General features: G+C 48.1%; 1 protein-coding gene across 5 annotated transcripts in view; it reads left to right on the forward strand.

The window, feature by feature from the left end:
* Nucleotides 1–19850, forward strand: part of PPFIA1 (PTPRF interacting protein alpha 1) — a 55614-nt gene that overhangs the window by 19069 nt on the left and 16695 nt on the right. For 4 of the 5 annotated variants that reach the window (XM_069740586.1, XM_069740587.1, XM_069740588.1 and 1 more), the window contains exons 3-16: nt 199–300; nt 422–586; nt 2418–2492; nt 2576–2671; nt 2795–3016; nt 4107–4253; nt 4512–4646; nt 9693–9776; nt 11927–12058; nt 12518–12580; nt 14035–14114; nt 14939–15089; nt 15758–15981; nt 17325–17559. In XM_069740586.1, the coding sequence (XP_069596687.1) occupies nt 199–300; nt 422–586; nt 2418–2492; nt 2576–2671; nt 2795–3016; nt 4107–4253; nt 4512–4646; nt 9693–9776; nt 11927–12058; nt 12518–12580; nt 14035–14114; nt 14939–15089; nt 15758–15981; nt 17325–17559 (1911 nt within the window). Of the gene's footprint in view, nt 1–198; nt 301–421; nt 587–2417; nt 2493–2575; nt 2672–2794; nt 3017–4106; nt 4254–4511; nt 4647–6832; nt 6908–9692; nt 9777–11926; nt 12059–12517; nt 12581–14034; nt 14115–14938; nt 15090–15757; nt 15982–17324; nt 17560–19850 lie in introns of all 5 variants that reach the window. The other variant, XM_069740590.1, reaches the window with a different exon arrangement.

The raw sequence follows: 19850 nt of genomic DNA on the forward strand, positions 1-19850 counted from the left end.
TCCCATATATAATGAATGGGAGCGGTGGTTCAGACGCTCAGCAACTTCTCTATTCTGATGCCTTTCTGCCCCCATTATAGAGGTCAGTAGGGGTCCCAGTGGCTTATTCCCCCCCCCCACCCACCCATCCCAGAAATCGACAAGTTCTCACCTATACCTTATTAGACCCTCCAAGTGAATGTTAATTTTGTCTTAAAGGAGTTTGCGGCGCTGACCAAAGAGCTGAACATCTGCCGGGAGCAGCTGCTGGAGCGGGAGGAAGAGATAGCGGAGCTGAAGGCCGAGAGGAACAACACCCGGGTAAGGCCGTGCTCTGGGGTAGGTGGGCAGTGCAGCCATCTGGGTAATGTTTTCTCATGTATCTGCGTGTGTCCGTTGTGATTTGTGCCTTTCCAAGTTGCGTGCGTTCGTATCTTTGCAGCTCCTTCTGGAACATCTTGAGTGTCTTGTTTCCCGACACGAGCGCTCGCTGAGGATGACGGTGGTGAAGAGGCAGGCCCAGTCCCCGGCCGGTGTCTCCAGTGAGGTTGAAGTCCTGAAAGCTCTCAAGTCTCTTTTTGAACATCACAAAGCATTAGATGAAAAGGTAATAACGTGCGTGTGACTGATCCTGACGAGACGCCCGCGGGTGACTGACGCTCCATAATACTTTAATGGGGCTGAAACTGGTTCTGAGAGCAGCACGTCTCGGTTCCCTTCTCGGCACCATTTCTTTGTCTCCGTTCCTAAATCTGGAGGATAATTGAGTCGAGCGCAGGATTGGGACTATTGTTACTGCTTCTTTTTATAACTTGGGTGTTACAGCGGATCTGCCCCCTTTATACGCTGTGCCGTGTAGGGCCGACTTATTCCAGCTACAGGGCGCTGCTCCTAGAGCCCGAAATAAAAAAAATTGTGTGTCATTTGGCTAATTGGAGTGTTCAATGAAGACATCGTCTGTCCCAGAAGTGTATTCTTGATCCATGACTTCCGAGCGGTCCGATGCGTGGTGCTGACTCCACCTGCGTGTTGTGGAGATCATCCTTTCCGTCTCTCGAATATTTTCGGATGTTGTCCCTTACATTATCCCCATCGAGCCTAACCCCTTCCTGACGCAAAACATAGCTCTTAGTACAGCCGTCATCTGCCTCTGGCAGCAGCGGTCAGAGCTAGCTCCTATTGCTGCTGGTTAACTCCTTAAATGCCTCTGTCAAACTCTGATAGTGGCATCTAAGACTCGCTGCTTTGGGCGCCCATTCCGGCCCACCCACCTTTCCCCCCTGCTCTAATTCAGACTGATAAGATGCTGCGGCAGCTGGCTGCTTGCTGAAGGCTTCCCTCGCTGCCATCTTGGTGGTACTCTTGGTAAAAAAAAAAAAAAAAAAAATGTAAAACAAAAAGTTTTTAAAAAAATTACTTATCTTGAATCCCCATTTCCTCCTTTTTTTTTTTTTTTTTTTTCTTCAAATTTTACAAATAATTAAAAAAAAAATTAGCATTTTGGTATTGCCGCGTCCTTAATAGTCTGATCTATCAAAATATAAAAATCATAATATTTTTATGGTAAATGGTGTAAAAAAAAAAAATATATATATATATGACACAAAATGCCAGTTACCATTTTTCGGTTTCTGTGTTTCCCTTAAAAAAACGAATAAAAAATAATTCAATAGAAAGCAACGCTTGTGTATATACCCCCAAAGTACATGTCACCCGAATCTAGGCCTTGTACGCATCCATCATCCGAAAAATGTTACGGATCTCAAAATGGGAGCACACCATTATTTTATTTTTTTTATAGCAATTACACTAAGATTACACAAGTTTGGTATCGCCGTAATTGCATCGACCTGGAGAATCGCGTTACCAGGTAATTTTTGCTGCAGAATGAATGCCGTAAAAACAAATCCCCACATTTCTTAATGCATGATATATTAAAGTGAATGGGGTCATCTAAAACTACCTCATTTCCCACCAAAAAATGAAACAGGTCCTCATATGGCAATGTGGACGGAGAAATAAAACCGTTACGGGTCACTAATCATCGCTGATCTGGTGATTCCTATCAGGACTGGAAGTGATGACGCCCCGTCTGATCATTCATGTGACCGCTGCAGCCAGTCATGGACATTTGCACTCGACGCTGCTGCAGCAGTGAGATCACTGATTGACGGGGCGCCAATACTTCTGGAACTGGAGGAGAATTCACGAGGTTAGTGAGGCTTATTTCTTTATTTTTTCTAACCTTCCTAATTCGTTTTCTGGAAGACCCTTTCAGTCCATGAAACGTTTGCAGATTTCATAATTTACCGCTAGGATTTGTCCTTGTACTTTTGAAGTCCTGAGCCGTCGTTTTGCCGCTGTTCACACTCCACACATGGGCCCCTGTAGAGATGGCTCCTGATCTGCGCCTCATCCCTGTCTTCTCGTCTCCGCAGGTGCGGGAGCGCTTACGAGTGGCGTTGGAGAGATGTAGCCTCTTGGAGGAAGAGCTGGCAGTGACGCACAAAGAGGTGAGTAGTCGGATCACCACCGGACAATCGTGTGCGCGAGCAGTAGACATGAAATCGCTGACGTCCCGCTGTCGCCCATCCAGCTGATGGTTTCACGAGAGCAGAACAGTCCGAAGAAAAGCTACAATGACGGGTCCGCAGATCACGAGGAGGAGAATACGCCCAGCACTAACGGCAAGGTGGGTGTCCTGTGTGCACCGGGGTCTGCGAGGAGCTTGTCCTGTGCAGTCAGCGATCTATTCCTGATGTGATCTGTCGAGTTCCCGGAGGCGATTCCATGTTGATTCTGCGTTTTATGACAGAGATCATCCGACGGCTCTTTAAGTCACGATGAAGACCTGTCTAAAGTCGTGGAGCTCCAGGATGTCATCGACAAGCAGTCCAAGGAGCAGAATCAGATGAAGGAGCGCCTGGCCATCCTGTCTAACCGGGTGACTGAGCTGGAGGAAGATTTGGACACCGCGAGGAAAGATCTCATTAAATCTGAGGAGATGAACACAAAGCTGCAACGTGATGTACGAGAGGTGAGGAGGTGCGATGGCGACCGGGAGCGGAGGCCGCCATGTTACAGAATGGCATCAAACACAGGAGGAATATTCATATATATAAAAAATCATTGGAGCGTATGCTTGAGGAGCAGCGGGCGCAGGAGGCTGTGGGGGGGAGCAGCGGGCGCAGGAGGCTGTGGGGGGGAGCAGCGGGCGCAGGAGGCTGTGGGGGGGAGCAGCGGGCACAGGAGGCTGTGGGGGGGAGCAGCGGGCGCAGGAGGCTGTGGGGGGGAGCAGCGGGCGCAGGAGGCTGTGGGGGGGAGCAGCGGGCGCAGGAGGCTGTGGGGGGGGAGGAGCAGCGGGCCCAGGAGGCTGTAGGGGGGGGAGCAGCGGGCGCAGGAGGCTATGGGGGGGGTAGCAGCGGGCACAGGAGGCTGTGGGGGGGGGGGGGGAGGAGCAGCGGGCCCAGGAGGCTGTAGGGGGGGGGGAGCAGCGGGCGCAGGAGGCTATGGGGGGGGGGTAGCAGCGGGCACAGGAGGCTGTGGGGGGGTGGGGGTTTAGCAGCGGGCGCAGGAGGCTGTGGGGGGGAGCAGCGGGCGCAAGTGCACATCTAGTGCATTGGGGTATGTTTGCCACAGGTGGCTGGAAGGGGATTCCATCAGCCAGATGTGGGGTGGGTTGAGCATCCAGTGCATGGGATAGAGGAATCGTCAGATGCCAGGGGTGTGAGACGAGCATGAGGACCATGTGTGGTTGGACAAAAGGAGCAGTGAGTGTTTTTGGCACAAGGTCGAATCTTTGGAAGTTTTGGTGTTTGCACAGGTTCCTAGAGGATTTGATTTGTTCAGGATATTAACACGTCGTCTGAGCACGTTCGCTCATCACTATTATCCGACTATCTTGGGCATTCATGGATAATATGTTCAAGTCCCTGCAGCTGCATGTTTTGCTGCTGTCTAACGGGCAATCCCCGGCTGTGTTGCGGCTGTCTAACAGCCACATAACATGGAGCCGCGGGGACTCAGTCGGATACTCTGATAACACCCGAGCAGGTCACCTGCGTATAGTAGAGCAGATCGGGGTTTGGGGAATGCAGACCTTGATCTCGTCACTGCTTCATTCTCAGGCCATGGCCCAGAAAGAAGATATGGAAGAGAGGATTACAACTCTTGAAAAACGCTACCTCGCTGCCCAGCGCGAAGCCACATCTGTGCACGACCTCAATGATAAACTTGAAAATGAAATTGCTAATAAGGAATCCGTACTCCGACAGGTAATGTGTATATACTCATGTATACACACTATTTATATACACATATATATATACACGCTATTCATGAACTGTGGATGTTTAGAACTTAAAAAAAGAAATTGTTAAAGTTGTTGAACAACCCTAAAAATACAACAAAAATGGTTTCAGTAGCCTGATATCTAATATAATTTTTCACTAACGTGCACAAAATTTGCGGAAAAAATGTCTCATCTAAGAAATTATTAAGGGTTTAAGAAATCAATGTGTTCTTGATCCCAGAGTGAAGAAAAGAACCGGCAGATTCAGGAGCGGCTGGAGCTAGCGGAGCAGAAGCTTCAGCAGACGATAAGGAAAGCGGAGACCCTGCCCGAGGTGGAGGCTGAGTTGGCCCAGAGAGTCGCTGCCCTCTCAAAGGTAAATGAGACCACCATCGATGGCCATGGGCTACACAATTACCGAAACCTTGTGGGCACCATAGAAGCCCGGCTGATGGGGGTTGTTTTGCGAATCCTCAGATTAAAGTATAGCTCAACCCAGAGATGGACGTTTCTGTACGGCAGAGGTTCAACTCCACCTGCCGGGGACAGCGAGGGACGTGCATCCTCCATTCTGGTGATCGGTGCTACGCACCAGTCTAACACTGCATAGGTGATCATTTATGCCGACTGGATTACCCCCTTTTAAAAGATACCAAACCAACCCTTTAAGAATACCCCTTTAATTCCCGGTCGCTTTCTTGCATTCGGTGCAGACCTTAACCGCGCTGTAGTTTTGTGGGAAAGGTTCGGTCCTAACTAGAGGATTAATTATTACAGTACCTGCGTTTTATAGGTGCAAGCCTTCTTACTGATCGGCAGTCTTCCCTGTGAACGCGGATACAGAGGTGGCCGTCAATTACTGATTAGGACCGCCCACTGGACACCTAAGCCAAGAGTGACCACACCTTCAAATCCTTAAAGGGGTATTCCCATCTCCAAGATCCTCTCTCAATATATAGTAGGTGTAATAATAATATTATTATCCAATACCTCCAATTAGAAATGCAGTATAGTTCTTCTGATTTGCTATGTTGCTTCCCCTATGTGCAGGGCATTACAGTAGCCTAAATATCTATGGTTACGACCACTAAAAACTAACTCACTATATGAGAGGGCGTAACCATGGATACCTAAGATACTGCAATGCCCTGCACATGGGGTAAGTGACATAGCGAATCAGGAGAAGTATACCATATTGGAGGTATTTGCTAATATTACTATTATTACACCTACTACATATTGGGAAAGGATCATGGAGACGGGAATACCCTTTTTAAGGCTTTCCCAAGATGATAATATATATCCTGGTGCTTCTCCCCCCATACTATTTCATCGACCTCTTCCTGACATATGAAGTTGATATTTCGGGTGTGGGAGTATGAAGTGGATCTATTCCCGACAGTGAAAATAAAAAAAAATCCAGATGGCCCATGTAAGATGGGCAGGAAAAATGAAAGCGCAAAAAGTAATTTTGTCCCTGGTGTTAGGGGTTTAAGACATCCCTGCACCCCGTCAGTCCTCCTGGACGGGGCTTGGCCCTTGTTGGAGCTGATGGAAATTTTCACAAATATATTTTAATCCCTGTTAATTTGAGGTTTTCTTGGTAGAATCCTATAAAATATGGGGATCGGCCTTGGAGCTACATAAAAGAATGTGTAAGGGAATCGCTAATGTGAAATTACTCTGGGAATGGCTGTGAGTGTTCCCATACTAGCGGGCAGGATTTTATTGGGTTTATTTTTCCTAGTAGATCAGGACGGATCGCTCAGCCATCCTGGTAAGTGGCACGATGTAATGTGGCCACCAGTACCCGGGCTGCAGAGTGAATACAGGACATTTCAGCCCTGTGGTTTATGATGGGACCTTCAGGGATTCTGATGGCTGGATATTAGGGGATTATTTGTGCAGTTTCCTTATATAACCTTTTAAGATGCTCTAAGGTTCAATGACAAATCTGCGGTAAAGAACCCGTCACCCAGACGGACGCCATAGTCAGCGGCAGTTCTCAGCACAGCCGGGTGTGTGGGGGCGCCACTGCGCAGGGGAGAAAAGGTAAAAGGGGGTGCAGCATCTTCAGGGATCGCTAAGTGGTGGCATATCCTAGCCACGTGCCATTACTTGCCGTGGTGGAAATGCTCCTCCACTTTCCGCTGACTCGTATTTGGACCGCACGGTTTAATTTGCAGGCAGAATTTTCTAAAGCGAGAAGCTCATCAGATGGATATGTCGTTTTGGGGCAGCCGCTGCGGCACCTTATCAGTTATTAGACTTCCGAAAAGAATAACACAAAGCCGAAATTTAAGACGAGCTGATTCAGACTTGTTCTTTTGCTAATGCAATGTCAGGAGAGCCGACAGGTCCTTGTCCTCTGATTGTGTCGTCCATGTTGTTCTCCACGTTTTCGGAGGCGGTGAGGTCTGGAGTGAGCAGCGCAGAAAAAAAAAAAAAAAAGTTTGCTTTTGTATTAATAAAAACGAAGCACAATTGTGAAATTGTCTCCTCCAGCGCCGTCGCCTCTGCTCTGTCTGTGTCTGTCACTTCTCTTGTCCTCTGACTCTGTAGTCTGAGCTTTTGCCTCCGGGAACGCCTGCTGCTCAGGAAGCTAAGGTGTTTGGACTTGCGCCTGTGCCTAGGAAGGTAGACTCCGCTCACTGTTTTCTGCCATGCTTGTTCCATTGCTTTCTCTGATGAAGGGCAGTGAAAGGATCCCATGCATCCATCTGCGGCTAAACCTAACAATCCATTCCATGGCTGGGATGTGCCGCCATGCCGAGTGAGCCTCTGCACTGCATTCATTCAGCACCCGCTATGCCGTGCATGTCGTGCTGCCGCTAACACGAATTGTAGTATGTACCCAGCTTTTCCCAAGGCCGGTGTCTTCTCCTTCTGGCCGCTAAGCATGAGCCGCCTTGATAGCGCTTCTCTGTGTACACTTGTCTGTATATTGTGAGCAGGAACCGACCATTACCTATCCAACGACGGCTTGTTGAGCCCCCCACCGATCCCAAGAGGGGGCTCCTAAATGCTCCATATGGGGCTGGCAGACGTATAGGGAATGATGGGGCAGTGGGGTACATTCCTGGCCATAGCTTCATCCCAAATCAGAGCTCCATTCTCCAAGTTGGCCGGGGTCCGAAAAGTCGGAGTTTGGATAGTTATAATAAGGGGAATAATCCTTTAATTCAAAATGGAGATTTACTGATCATCCAGAACATATAATGCAGAAGACTGAGACCAAGTAGGATATCTAAGAGCTCGCTACGATGAACGACCTCTCCCTCTATTTGATTGTTGGGGGTCCGACTCTTGGCATCACCACCGGTCAGTGGATTGAACATGTCACAGTGGGCACGGGGTCCCTTTCATTGTTTACCTGGCACAGCTCTGGACATTTAGTAATGAATGGGACTGAGCTTTAATCCCAGGCGCCAGCATTCGGTAACTGGTGAAGAGCACCCGCTGCGCTGCCATCATCGACGTGCTGATCCCACTGATTTGATGATTTTCCAAACCTCAAGGACCCTTTAAGTTTTAGACACTTCCTTGATCTAGAATCTGTCCTTTCTGGATCCCAGCACCTTCCCTGATTTGTCCTCCGTTCTGGAAGACGCCGCTTATCCCTCCGTACCGTCACCTGCTGTGAAATTGATTTTACCCGTTTGCTTCATTCACTGCGGATTTAGCACCTATAATACCGGTTGAGGTGTTCTGAGTTGGCGTCGCTGGGCACCTCGGTACCCGCTGATGCTTACGGCCCCCCGTGAATTGACTGCCTGGTCCAGCAGCCTCGTCAGTAGCGTGTGGTCCCAGGACAGTAGCCCTGCGGACCTCCTCTACCTGCTGCCTCTTATGATGGGAAGGAGCCACGCCATGGCTCCATGACTCCTCAATGATGAGGGGCAGCGGACCTACTATTCAGAAGAGGCACCGGTAGATCGGAGGAGGTTTGCAGTGCCCGGACTACTAACATGGCGGCTGGATCTGAGTCATACAAGCATTTGTGATCATCTATACATATGGCCCCCCATGAGTGTTGCGTGACTGTCCACGTTCTCCCACAACATCGGGCACAACCAAGGCTTTGATCCGTGCGAGCAGAGGAGGTGGTGCAGCCATCTGCACCTGGAGACATCTATAAGCATGTAGCAATGAAAGTAAATGGAATATTTTTTCCCCATTTCTATTAATATTTCTTCTGGCCCTGCTTATTGACAGTTTCCTTGCGGAAGCCCTGCACGATGTAACTTTGTAGAACAGAAGGTAAGTTTAATGACGTAGCTGTGTGTGCTGAACGCACGGATAACCCCACAATCCCATCTCCAGGCGCGATGGATTTATAGGACGCCAATCATCTAAATATAAGGAAGTTTGGCTTCCGGCCTCCTGTGTTTCTCCCTCGTACAATGCACCGTAGGTTATAATCTCCCTCAATGAATCCCATTATCTCTAGGAATGAAATGCGTCATCGAGCTGTAGCGGAAAATAACTTATCAAATGGAGAATTCTCACCACAGAGACGTCGTTCATAGGACCCCACCTGTTTGAGAACAGGGATCCCCTGTCCACCCCGTTCTACCAGGTGGGGTACGATGGCCGTCCCCTGAAATTATTGGTGCTCTTTCTTCCAATTGTGCACCATTGTTCCCATTTTTATTTTTTTGCTACATCTAAAATACCGGTAATAATGAAAAAAAAAGTCTAGCAAAAGGCCATCTATTGTTTTGTAGCTATAGCGTCTGTGTTTCCATGACAACAGACTACAAACAAACCCGATGTAGTCTGATTCCGACAGTCGTATTCCCTTTCGTCTTTCCCTTTCTTGCTAACCTACAAAATGTGAGTTTTCCAGATGTAGCAGATAGACAAGAGGGACTGTGGTGGTAGGTTCAGACCGCACAGGGTTTTCTTGTGTAAATGTGGAGACGCATGACTGTGTGTGGGAGCTGTGTGCACTAAACGATAGTGGTGCTCAGAAATCTGTAGTGTTTGTTTTACATGCACCGAAATAAATACAAATTGTTGTGGATGTGGACTTTCCCCCCAGGAAGTGATTCTGAGGATGAAAGATATTTTCCTGCACACCGGCGGCTCCACTAGGAGTGAGTGCGGCTGGCTGCAGTTCCCTGCATTGCCAGTAGGGGGCACAGTGCAGGAAAAACCTAGAGTTGCAAAAACCATCCCTGTTAATGAGACCTGTAAATGCCTGCGCTTATTCATTTCATCACTGAGGGGGCCGTATTTCGCGCATTATATCATCTGCACCCACCTCCCGACGAGGATCGCAATGATGGTCACTGCTGCGGCGCACACTTGCTGTTGGCTTATATTCACACTGCAGAATCTCACCAATAACTGCATTTCTGCTGTGGCATGATGAGAAGCGGACATGACCTTCTGTATCTTCCTGTCTTTATCACAATAGGCCGAGGAGCGACATGGCAATATTGAAGAGCGGTTACGTCAGATGGAGTCTCAGCTGGAAGAGAAGAACCAGGAGCTGCAGCGGGTAAGATGCCGCCGTCATGGCCGGGTGACACAGCAACAGGCTAGGCTGCAATACTACAGTCTACTCCCCCGGTCCATACCGCGATCTGAACCTAAACATGGCTGACGATGGAGGAGAATGGGACACAAGACACCTATCGGCAGCCTCCATTAAACACCCCGCACCACATAGTGAATCTGCACGTTGAGTAATCGGGGCGATATGTCTTGCATCCTGGTCCCTTTTCCCCACCAAATGTCTTGAGTCCCAGGCTCCTTTCAACCACCCACAATGTCTCACTTCACAGGCTTACAGTCCCACAAATGTCTGGGGTCATAGCCCACTCAACCTCACCAAGGTCTGGGGTCATAGCCCACTCTACCACACCAAGGTCTGGGGTCATAGCCCACTCTACCACACCAAGGTCTGGGGCATAGCCCACTCTACCACACCAATGTCTTGGGGCGTAGCCCACTCTTACCACACCAATGTCTTGGGGCATAGCCCATTCTACCACACCAATGTTTCGGGGCATAGCCCACTCTACCACACCAATGTCTTGGGGCGTAGCCTACTCTACCACACCAATGTCTTGGGGCGTAGCCCACTCTTACCACACCAATGTCTTGGGGCGTAGCCTACTCTTACCACACCAATGTCTTGGGGCGTAGCCCACTCTTACCACACCAATGTCTTGGGGCGTAGCCCACTCTTACCACACCAATGTCTTGGGGCGTAGCCCACTCTACCACACCAATATGTCTTGGGCGTAGCCCACTCTTACCACACGAATGTCTTTTTGTCACGTCACCCCTCCACACCCCCCCCCCCCCAATGTCTTGGGTAATATCCCTCCCAATGTGTTGGGTCACATCTCTCCCCACCAATGTCTTGGGTCATGCCACCCCTCACACATGCACGCAATGTCTCGGATCACAGGCCCCCACGCCACCAGTGGTTCATGTCACAGCTCCCAACAATCGCGTGTCCCAAGCTCACCAGCAATGTGTTGGGTCGTAGTCCACTCATCCTCCGTCAATTTCTTGGGTCATAGCCTACCCATCCGCCACTAATGTCTCATGTCCTAACTCAACCATACACCGTTAATGTCTTGGTTCATACCTCCCCCCCCCCACCCCCGCCAACAATGTCATGCGTCCTTATCCCCCCACTCGCTCATTACCAATGTCTTTGGTCATGTCTTCTTCACCAGTGTTGCAGGTCACAGCTCCCAATAATCACGTGTTCTGCACCCACCCATCCCCCAAAAATGTCTCGGGTCAAGCCCACCTATAGGCCACCAATGTCTCGGGTCACAGCTCCCGGCAATGTCTCGGGTCATAGCCCACCCATCACCCACCAATGTCTTGGGTCACAGCTCCCACCACCCCCACAAATGTCTTGAGTCTCACGTCGTTCTGTGCCTCTGGCCCTCCGACCCCCACCCCCGTGCTTCGGCCCAGAGGAAACAGGTGGGCAGCATTGTACATACTGGGACTGTAGTGATCGTCGTCTGATGCAGATTTGGGCTAATTCTTATTAACTGGACAAACCCAGTACGTCTGTAAGTGAAGACTTCCCAGAGAATATTCAGCTGCTGCTGTCTGATCTCAGCCTGGGAAATGCTGGCCTCCCACAGGTGAGAATCGCCTCTGACAATGCAGGGCCCGTAAGGCTTGTCATAGGGTTTTTTGCATTCACTGAGCAGCTTGTAATGCTTCATTTTAATGATTTTCATCAACACAGCCCTGCAGAGACCTGGGGAAAGCTGGGTGATGAGATGAAGCATTGAAGTGCAAAGGCCAGGAAGTTTTTTTTTTTTTTTTTTAAATTTGTAAGGAAATAAAAAAATTAAATTTTAATGAAATGTTCCCTTTAGACCAGTTTACCAAGTGGAATTTTTTGTATATATTTTCTGTGACTCCTGCCCTTAACATATGGCAGATTCCAAAAGTCGTCACCCCCCTCCTGTCATGTTCTCTGTTCCAGGCGGACAGTTAAATCCGACACTGCTGACATTCATTAACACCGCGGCTAAGATTAGCCCTCTAAGTATATCTGTGCCTAATTTAAGCCGCCTGTAAAGCGGGCGGTCTCGTCCGGACGGCAGTCTTGCATAACCCCCTCGATCTGCAATGTTTGAGATTGCCCTTTAATCTCCCCAATACCAGGCCCGGCAGAGAGAGAAGATGAACGAAGAGCACAATAAGCGCCTGTCCGAGACCGTGGACAAGCTGCTGTCCGAGTCCAATGAACGGCTACAGCTCCACCTGAAGGAGAGGATGGCGTCTCTGGAGGACAAGGTACGGCCTGGGGGTCTCGCCTCACTGCTTATAACATAAAGGGTGGGGTATACATGACGGAGGATCCCTTTTATATTAGAGGTTTCTGAGCTAATAAGTAGTTATAACCCCACCCTCATATGAGGGGTCCGAAACGCTGCACTAGTCGTTCCAAGTGGCTACTGGTGCCTTATAAATATGCCCCCCATGCAGACAGCAAGAGCAGATCCGCATTGTAAGGACCCCACAAACAGCACCTCATAGCTCAGCTTCTCATTAAGCAGGGCCATCACTTGTTTTGTTTCTGGTGTCTTTTTATAAACTTTTTTTTTTTTGTCGCTTGCATTTTCCTCTATTTTTGCAAAGCTGCGCGAGATGTGCTCATTGTTGTAAAGTATCAGCGAGACCCCTGAATATGGAGGGTGGTCGGTGCATATGAAATATGAAGTAAAATCATCCATGACGTTTTCTCCCTTGCAGAACACCCTCATCAGAGATGTTGAATCTGCCAAGAAGCTCATAGACGAGATTCAGCATGAGAAGGTTGGTTTAAGGAATATGGCAACGTAATGGCATCACATAAATGCAAATGTTGGCCTAGAGTTTAAAGGGGTCTTGTCCTAAGGATCATCCACGAGCTCTGTAAACATTGAGGTCTCAAGCCATTCTTGTATCACATTCCTCTGAGTGGCCGCCATGTAATACTGCGCTATCCCGGCTGACGGACCACCTGCAGCTTTCACGATGACGTCTGAGCAGAACAGCAGCATCTCTGCCATTCGGACGTCATTTTGAATGCTGCAGACGATCAGGGGCTGCTGATTGGCTGCAGCCATCACGTACCATTATTTCTCATTAGACTGGTTGGAGATGCTTGTAGTAAAGTGGATGAGTGGCAGCGGTCCGGAAGTTAAGTATGTTATTTTTCCAGTATCAGACAACCCCTTTAATCACTTTGTAATGCAACCGTCTGCAACTAATTTCTCGCCAACTTTGCAATCCCTGATTTCTGTCAGTGAATAGGAACACATCAGTGGTGGTAAATCCATCCCGATCTTGTCTCCTAACGCACCGTGCACCAGGACGTGATCGGGATCCGTTCTCTGCTGCCGGGCAGTATGCCCACTGAGGGGACCTCGATGCACCCACCGTACCAGGAAGCTGCAGAACTCTTCATTGTGCAATGATTAATCTTTATTTCCATGGAAGGAGCCCTATCCGTTATCTCTGATCAGTGTTTTTATTATAGTTGTGCACTCGCGGGATATCGTCCTCTGTGTTATAATGGCGGCTGCGCTCAGATACTTTTTCTAAAGTGCATCCAATATTATGCCTCTTTTACTTAAAGGGGTTCTTCGCTATTTTTCTTACCATCCAGATGGTAGGGATCTTTATAACGGAATAGTAATACACAATACTTGCCCCACTTCAGTGCTGTCACCTGAGCCTGCAGCCAATCATCGGCATCAGCGGTCAGGGTGTCATCACTTCTGCACGGAGTGGCAACGCTGGAGCGGTGTGTGCATACCAGTGGTTACTTGGGCTTTTATCTTTCATTAGGGTCCCTACTATTGTACAGAAAATGACATACTATTAAATTCACCCTGTTAGTGTTTAAGTAGATGATGCAAATTAAAATCGAGTACCTAAAATTTAAAGGGATTTAAGGAGCCCCTGAAAAAGGAGGTCCACCTTGAAGCCGGAATTCAAAAATTATTTTTAGCCTCAAATACATGAATGAAAAAAGAAAAAATAATCCTGAACGATAGAAGGTTAAAATGTATCCTACATTCCGTTGCAATTCTGTAGAATTGGTCGCTCATCTGTCATACGTAGCGGCAGCGATGATGGCAGCATGACCACCATGCCTCTGCGGAGGTCGCCCGTCAGCATGCTGTGATATCACCGTCCTCATAAGCTCGTACAGCGGAAATAGAGCAGATATCTGTATATACAGCCAGGAGATAAACATATATATATTTTCTTCTTTTTATTAGGAGCAGCTGCTGATTGAAATCGAAAATCTCAGATCCGAGAATGAGCAGGTCCGGATACGGGCAGCGTCGCTCCACCACAGGTACTGAGACCCCCGCCGGCATGGGTTTCTAATATACGTCACCCATTGAGATGGTAAAATACATCCAGGGTCTGCTTGTTTTACTTCTAGTTCTGCCGAAAACTTTAGCAAGGCGAGGTGTTTTTTAAATTTTTTTTTTAATTTTATTTTTCTGTATTTGTGTGCATTTGTCTGTTTGGTCCGTGCTGTTTCCTAGGACTTCATCTCCAGGGCCGTGCCACCCGCACAGATGAAGGGAGACCGCACGGACCACGACCCATTGAGGGCACAATAAAAATGAGTGAAGGCTCCTGTTCAGAGGGGGTTTTATTTGTGCAAAAAATGCACGTTTTCCTTGTCAAATCCTCATAAATACGTCAAGATGGTGCAGTTTCCAGACACTTTCCACCAGAAAAGCTTCCTGGTTCTGCCACAGATTCTGCAGCAAATGCCAATCAGATTTTTTTTCTTTTCAAGACTAATTGTTTTCTGCATAACTGGAAATTAACTTTAAGGATTATTCTTTTTTTTTTTTTTTTTTTTTTTAAACCACATTACCACATTAAATGAGGGACGACGCAGAGTTCATCTCAGCAGAAATGATTAGTTCTCGTACGACGCACCTCTACCCCCAAGACGTTTTAGTGCACGGATTATTTTAGTTTTTTACTACAACGTTCCCCTAAAAATTAGCTTAATGCAGATTGTCCTGCTGCCGGGACCCTGCAGGGATCAGCTGTAATCTGTGCAGAAGTGCTCAGTTCCCCTGCAGCGCCTCCACAGGAGAAACTAAGCATTACATGATCACAGGTGACTCCTTGACGCCACTGTCTGTGTCTCTGCAGCCGGCCGCACCTGGGCAGCGTTCCTGACTTCCGCTATGCTCTCGCACCTTCTTCGTTGTCTGACGGACATCCCGAGTCTTACAGTTCTTCACTGGTCCTCCGAAGGCCGCAGAAAGGACGGCTAGCTGCTCTGCGGGACGAGCCCTCAAAGGTTGGACTTTATTTTATTTCCCAGAAGAGTAGTGATGTCTGCTTAAAGGGCAATATTAAATCTCATACAACTTAAAGGGAATGTCTAGCACTTGTATTTTGATGCTCTATCATTGGGACCCCCACCGATCAATCGTTTGCAGCTACTACGCACGGCTCCATCCATTCACCATGTCTGTCCTTCTTGGACACTGCAGCTCAACTCCCATTCACTTCAAGAGGAGCTGATCGGTAGTAACCTATAGCAGGTGCTGAGACGCCTAATTTCAAGTTGAAATTTTTCTGATGGCGCCGTTACACTTTAAAAGCGAATATGTTGCCTCCCCTGACATGTTTTTGGAAATTTTTACATTTCCGGGAGGCCTTACACAGGCTCCGTGCTCTATAAGTCTATGATGGTGTCTGCAGGAGTGCGGTAGTTCTGTACTTTCTGTGCACTTTCCGCTGTTTGTCTTGGACGTTGCTTTTCCCATCACGTGACTATACCTTTATCTAAAAGCCGTGTTTTCTCTTTCTCCCCTTCGCTCTCTGGATCTGCGTTCTCAGCACGTAAGTGTCGCCCTCTAGAGTCTGAGTGTGTGCATTGCATTTTTCCTTCTTTCTTCTGCTTGTATTTTATCCAGGGCCCTGACACTTTATCATTTAGCTTTTCGTTTTCCGCTTTTGCAGGTACAGACTCTGAATGAGCAGGACTGGGAGCGAGCCCAGCAGGCGAATGTCCTGGCCAACGTCGCCCAAGCTTTCGAAAGCGACGTGGACATCTCCGACATGGAGGACGACCGAGACACCATATTCAGCTCCGTAGACCTCCTTTCTCCGTGCGGCCAGGCCGACGCGCAGACCCTCGCTGTAATGCTGCAGGAACAGTTGGATGCCATTAATAAGGAAATCAGGTATATCCTATGAATAAGATATACTGCCCCCTCTCTGTTGTATGTGGGATTACAGTTTCGGTGATTTCTGGTCACTGGTAGGTTCATGTAGACATCTGAGCTGGGAAACCATCTAAACATAATAGGTGATGAGTTGCTGGCTGCTGGGACCCCCTAATCAATCACAACAATGAGGGTATAGAGTCCCGGTTGCAGTTGAGCGAGGGCACCCGTCCGCTCTGTGGCGAGGGCACCCGTCCGCTCTGTGGCGAGGGCACCCGTCCGCTCTGTGGCGAGGGCACCCGTCCGCTCTGTGGCGAGGGCACCCGTCCGCTCTGTGGCGAGGGCACCCGTCCGCTCTGGCGAGGGCACCCGTCCGCTCTGTGGCGAGGGCACCCGTCCGCTCTGTGGCGAGGGCACCCGTCCGCTCTGTGGCGAGGGCACCCGTCCGCTCTGTGGCGAGGGCACGCCTATGGGGTGGCTGCAGACAGCCGAGAGCTTTACTCCATCCTAGTGATCAGCAAGTTATCACCTCTCCTGTTTTCTTGGGAAAAGTCTCTATCCAGCCACAACGATCAATAAGTTTAACCCTTTCATTGCCGAGGATGTCTTAAGATGTCATGATCCTGAACTTCAGCCACAGCCAAAATATTCAGGCTGGAGGCCAGATATTATTACATGAGTTGCAGCTGGATGAATAGTTTTAGCTCCTGGCTCTGTGCATTTGTAAAGGGGCTCATACAGACCACCTATCTACTGTGTATGGGGTAGTCCTATACTTTTCTTCCCCCTTGACCAAAGGCTCGGGCTTGTGGATTTCTTCTCATAGGAGATGCTGGATTGGTGATAACTCAATTATAGGATTAGATCCAACCGTTCGGACCTACACCAATGAATACATCGGGGAATTTTTACCCCCCATTACAAAGTGAAGCTGCAAATCGGACACCGGACCTCCTCTCCATTCAATTTTTATGGGGGCTGCCAGAAAAAGTGTGCAGCTCTTAACAACCCCCATAGGGAACGATTGGGGCGGAGATGGTTCATCCACACTCCACTCCGTTTACCTCTGGTAATAGTAGGCAGGTGATTTTCAGAAATTAATATAAAACGTTCAAATTCAATGCAAAGTTGCAGAATGGCGCTGATGAGCGTATTGTGCTGCGTGGCATTTTCGCATTGTGCCCGGTGTGAACCTTCAGGACATATGGGTATAAGGGGTTTAGGAGGGGTCCTTCCTGGCGGTGTGACCAGCGTGTCTGATGAGGGCCTCCATTGCACCAAACCCACTGCTGTCGTGACCCTTGAGTACGTCCCTAGATCTGCTCTGCCTGTGTACATGATGGCTGCGGTCTTGTTATTAGGTTAATACAGGAGGAGAAGGAGAACACGGAGCAGAGAGCCGAGGAGATCGAGTCCAGGGTGGGCAGTGGAAGTTTAGACAACACCGGCCGCTTCAGGTCCATGTCTTCTATCCCGCCCTCGCTCACTGGTACGTCCCTCGCTGGGTCGTCCCCTCCTGGTAGCGGCCGGTCGACCCCCAGAAGAATCCCACACAGTCCGGCCCGTGAAGTGGACAGACTAGGTGTCATGACCTTGGTAAGTTCCCTGTGTGGTGTATATATGTGGGAATGCTGGGTTGTGTAGTCCACACTGTCCAGCTTATATCCTGTTAAATAGGGTTTTACATTAGGAAAGAAACATGGTCGTTTTCTGTAGGAAACAGCGCCACACCCATCCATGGTTGTATCTGGTATTGCAGCTCCATTGATGTGACTAGTCTGCAGAGCGTGGACGCTGTTATTGTCTGTTCTCTGCACTGTGTCTGTTTCTTACTGTGATTGATCATTGCTATGAAAGTTTTGCTTGAGATCATTCCCTGTTTGATGTCAACTGAATCTTCATTTTATTGGAGGAAAGTACATACATATCCTGCAGTTTTACAAAGTGTATCTGTCCATATTGTCAGCTGCTAAACTATACGTTATTCTGTATTATACTCCAGAGCTGCACTCACTATTCTGCTGGTGCAGTCACTGTGTACATACATTACATTACTGACCCTGAGTTACATCCTGTATTATTCTCCAGAGCTGCACTCACTATTCTGCTGGTGCAGTCACTGTGTACATACATTACATTACTGATCCAGAGTTACATCCTGTATTATACCCCAGAGCTGCACTCACTATTCTGCTGGTGCAGTCACTGTGTACATACATTACATTACTGATCCTGAGTTACCTTCTGTATTATACTCCAGAGCTGCACTCACTATTCTGCTGATGCAGTCACTGTGTACATACATTACATTACTGATCCTGAGTTGCCTCCTGTATTATACCCCAGAGCTGCACTCACTATTCTGCTGGTGCAGTCACTGTGTACATACATTACATTACTGATCCTGAGTTATATCCTGTATATAGGATGTAACTCAGGATCGGTAATGTATGTACACAGTGACTGCACCAGCAGAATAGTGAGTGCAGCTCTGGGGTATAATACAGGAGGTAACTCAGGATCAGTAATGTAATGTATGTACACAGTGACTGCACCAGCAGAATAGTGAGTGCAGCTCTGGGGTATAATACAGGAGGTAACTCTGGATCAGTAATGTAATGTATGTACACAGTGACTGCACCAGCAGAAGAGAGAGTGCAGCTCTGGAGTTTAATACAAGATGTAACTCAGGATCAGTAATGTAATGTATGTAACATAGTAACATAGTAACATAGTAACATAGTTAGTAAGGCCGAAAAAAGACATTTGTCCATCCAGTTCAGCCTATATTCCATCATAATAAATACCCAGATCTACGTCCTTCTACAGAACCTAATAATTGTATGATACAATATTGTTCTGCTCCAGGAAGACATCCAGGCCTCTCTTGAACCCCTCGACTGAGTTCGCCATCACCACCTCCTCAGGCAAGCAATTCCAGATTCTCACTGCCCTAACAGTAAAGAATCCTCTTCTATGTTGGTGGAAAAACCTTCTCTCCTCCAGACGCAAAGAATGCCCCCTTGTGCCCGTCACCTTCCTTGGTATAAACAGATCCTCAGCGAGATATTTGTATTGTCCCCTTATATACTTATACATGGTTATTAGATCGCCCCTCAGTCGTCTTTTTTCTAGACTAAATAATCCTAATTTCGCTAATCTATCTGGGTATTGTAGTTCTCCCATCCCCTTTATTAATTTTGTTGCCCTCCTTTGTACTCTCTCTAGTTCCATTATATCCTTCCTGAGCACCGGTGCCCAAAACTGGACACAGTACTCCATGTGCGGTCTAACTAGGGATTTGTGCAGAGGCAGTATAATGCTCTCATCATGTGTATCCAGACCTCTTTTAATGCACCCCATGATCCTGTTTGCCTTGGCAGCTGCTGCCTGGCACTGGCTGCTCCAGGTAAGTTTATCATTAACTAGGATCCCCAAGTCCTTCTCCCTGTCAGATTTACCCAGTGGTTTCCCGTTCAGTGTGTAATGGTGATATTGATTCCCTCTTCCCATGTGTATAACCTTACATTTATCATTGTTAAACCTCATCTGCCACCTTTCAGCCCAAGTTTCCAACTTATCCAGATCCATCTGTAGCAGAATACTATCTTCTCTTGTATTAACTGCTTTACATAGTTTTGTAACACAGTGACTGTACACAGTGACTGCACCAGCAGAATAGTGAGTGCAGCTCTGGAGTATAATACAGGAGGTAACTCAGGATCAGTAATGTATGTACACAGTGACTGCACCAGCAGAATAGTGAGTGCAGCTCTGGGGTATAATACAGGATGTAACTCAGGATCAGTAATGTAATGTATGTACACAGTGACTGCACCAGCAGAATAGTGAGTGCAGCTCTGGGGTATAATACAGGATGTAACTCA

Source organism: Ranitomeya imitator, chromosome 9, assembly GCF_032444005.1.
Source record: "Ranitomeya imitator isolate aRanImi1 chromosome 9, aRanImi1.pri, whole genome shotgun sequence".
NCBI classification, from domain to species: Eukaryota; Metazoa; Chordata; class Amphibia; order Anura; family Dendrobatidae; genus Ranitomeya; species Ranitomeya imitator.